The sequence below is a fragment of the Monoraphidium neglectum genome, assembly GCF_000611645.1.
Source record: "Monoraphidium neglectum strain SAG 48.87 unplaced genomic scaffold scaffold00873, whole genome shotgun sequence".
Classification (NCBI taxonomy): Eukaryota; Viridiplantae; Chlorophyta; class Chlorophyceae; order Sphaeropleales; family Selenastraceae; genus Monoraphidium; species Monoraphidium neglectum.
Genome location: NW_014012755.1, coordinates 8320 through 10819, shown reverse-complemented (window position 1 = coordinate 10819; position 2500 = coordinate 8320). Strand labels below are relative to the sequence as shown.

The 2500-nt window shown below is 67.4% G+C and overlaps 2 protein-coding genes across 2 annotated transcripts in view; one reads left to right on the top strand and one right to left on the bottom strand.

The window, feature by feature from the left end:
* Positions 1-1013, top strand: part of MNEG_5728 (hypothetical protein) — a gene marked incomplete at both ends in the record, with an annotated part of 3946 nt that extends 2933 nt beyond the window's left edge. Inside the window, 3 exons of the mRNA XM_014045798.1 lie at positions 1-61; positions 491-540; positions 780-1013. The exon at positions 1-61 is cut by the window's left edge and continues 9 nt beyond it. Of these exons, the coding sequence (XP_013901252.1) occupies positions 1-61; positions 491-540; positions 780-1013 (345 nt within the window). The remainder of the gene's footprint in view (positions 62-490; positions 541-779) is intronic.
* A 1202-nt stretch (positions 1014-2215) lies between these two features.
* On the bottom strand, positions 2216-2496 carry MNEG_5727 (hypothetical protein; the record flags this gene model as incomplete). The annotated part of the gene is made up of 2 exons (XM_014045797.1): positions 2216-2285; positions 2366-2496. 2 exons carry the CDS (start codon positions 2494-2496, stop codon positions 2216-2218), a joined length of 201 nt encoding a protein of 66 aa, XP_013901251.1.
* Between the last annotated feature and the right edge of the window lie 4 nt (positions 2497-2500).

Genomic DNA, 2500 nt, shown 5'->3' with positions numbered 1-2500 from the left:
ACCCTGGCCAACAAGCCCTACAAGGGGGATGCCCTCATGTTCTACTCCCTCACACCAGACGGTGAGCCCCGCGCGGGGCCCGCCCCCGCCGGCCGCCGGCGGCCCCAGGGGGCGAGAGACACGGCTCCCGGTCGGCCATGGCGGATGGGGGCCTGCCGGTTTTGGCCGGGCGATTTCACCCCGCGCTGTCGGGGCTTTCCACGAGCCTGCTGATTGGATGCCGCGCTTATTGGCGGCATGGTTGCGCTTGTTCTCATGGACAGCAGCGGAACCTTGATGATCTTATGGCAGAGTGCGTGTATGTGTGTGTTTTTGGGGGGATGATCAAGGTGAGGGCGAGGGCGTCAGCCCCCACCCACTGGCGCGGTGATGCCGCCGCCGCTCCTGGCAGAGGTCTCGCTGCAGCACGCCGCAAGCGTCCTCCCGCCCAGCCCCCTCCTCGCCTGCCGGGGCCGGCGTCCGGCCAACGCCTGCCCTGCCCCGCCCCCAGGCGTGGAGGACGAGATGAGCATCCACGGCAGCTGCCCCACGCTCAAGGGGGTGAGGCCGTGGGGTGTGGGGGGTCCCGTCGAGCGGAGGGGGTGACCGCACCGGCAACAAAAGCGATGATCCCCTTGTCTTGCGTCGGCGGGGCAGCTCAGCTGCCGCGCGCCATCCCGGCGTCGAGCGCCTCGGCGGCCCTGGCTCTGCTGCCACCTGCCGGGCGGTCGGACCCCTCTCACGCCGCCATCGCTGCCTGCGCCATCGCACACCGAACCGCGACGCGGCGCCGCTCGCAGGAGAAGTGGAGTGCCACCAAGTGGATCCACGTCAACGCGTACGGGGGCACCGCCGCGGAGCAGAAGGCCGGCTGGGGCGACTGCGTCGACGCGAACGAGGACTGCGGGGCGTGGGCAAAGTCCGGGGAGTGCAAGAACAACCCGGGCTACATGCTGGTCAGCTGCCGCAAGGCGTGCGGCGCGTGCAAGCCGAAAAAGGGGACGCCCGTTATCGACGTCGGCGCCAAGACGTGATCGGGCGTGGCCCCAGCCGCGCCCCTTGCGATCCTCGCTGCTTCCAAATTTGTGACGTGCGGCGTGCAAACTGTGTGTGTCATCGCTACCAGCGACTATCGTAAACACCCATGCTGCTCTCAAGCATCCGTGCCAGGGTCTGGTAGACGGTAACCTGCGCTCTGATTGGGCCGAGGCTGCCAACGCATGCGAGGTGTTGCGCCATCCCTCCATCCTGGCCTGTCTGCAATGGAGGACATCAGGCCTTCGTATCGATGTTGAAACCTTTTAAAAAAAACCTGATGGACCAATGCGTGCTGCTGCTGTCTATGGGTGGCTTGCTAAACAGCAATGGCAGGCGCGAGAACCCTTTGGACGGTGTGGCCCACCTTGGTATAAAGGGGGGGGAAGGGGCGTTCGTGCGCGCGCGCGGGTGCGCACGTGCATGCACCTGTGTGTGTGTGTGTGTGTGTGTGTGTGCGCCTGTGTGTGCGTGTGTGTGCAGCCGCTTGCTGCCTCTGCCCCTGGCTCGCCCCGGCTCTGCCGTGTGGGTTGTGGATGCACCTTCCCGACTTCGGGGGCTTAAGGGGTTGCCCCCACAAGCCCTGAAATCCCCTGCTGCCTGTTACGCCGGCGCCTCGTTGCCCGCGCTTGGGGCCGCCCCGCCAAGTGTGCAGGCAGCTGTGCTGCAGGTACCACTGCAAACCTGGCCGCGGCTCAAGACGGCACCTCTCTCCGCTGTCTGGATGACACGAGTGTGTTTTCAATTACAGGTGGTGGCTCTAAGCGCTAATCTGTGTGGCAGCCCGCAAAACTAACACCGACCGCCCGAAAACGGGACACGCCCAGTGCAGTGACGAGCAGACATCATTCTTCCATTCCTCAACAGTGGCGCGCATGCGCTTGCCCTCGTGGCTGCACGAAACGCCGCACGTCTCAAAGGCGAGGCGACACCGCAGCCTGCAGCCTGCGGCTGCGCCAGCAGACTGGGGTCAACCATTGTCAAGCTTGTAGGGGCTGTGCCAGCCTGGCGCCAGGCAGCCGCCCGGGCCGGGCACGCAAAGCTGCTTGGCGCATGTTCGCCCCGCAGGGCGGACCGGTGCGGCCGCCGCGGCGGCGCCTGCTGTTCAAGCAGCCCGCTGCGGCGCTATCGCTCCCTGCGTCCCGCCGCCCTCCTGTCGATGCGGCCGGGCCTGGCCCCTGGATCAGAGTGGCCGCTCTGATCACTCTGTGATCGTGGGGAACACCTCCTCAAACTTGGCCTTCTCCGGCCTGCAGTAGTTGTAGCGGCCCCTGCGGCGGCAGGGCGGCGATCCAACGGGAGATGGGGGTCAGGGTTTGGGGCCGCTGCGTGCGCGGCGGCCGGGCGGAACCGGTCCGCTGCGCGACGCGGCTGGGCGGTGGCGCCACCAGCGCAAGCGCTGGATCGCTGCTGATGCGAAGGGGGCCCGCCCATGGGGGCGGGAGGGGCGGGGCGCTGCTGCGCACGATTGGACACTGCCATACGC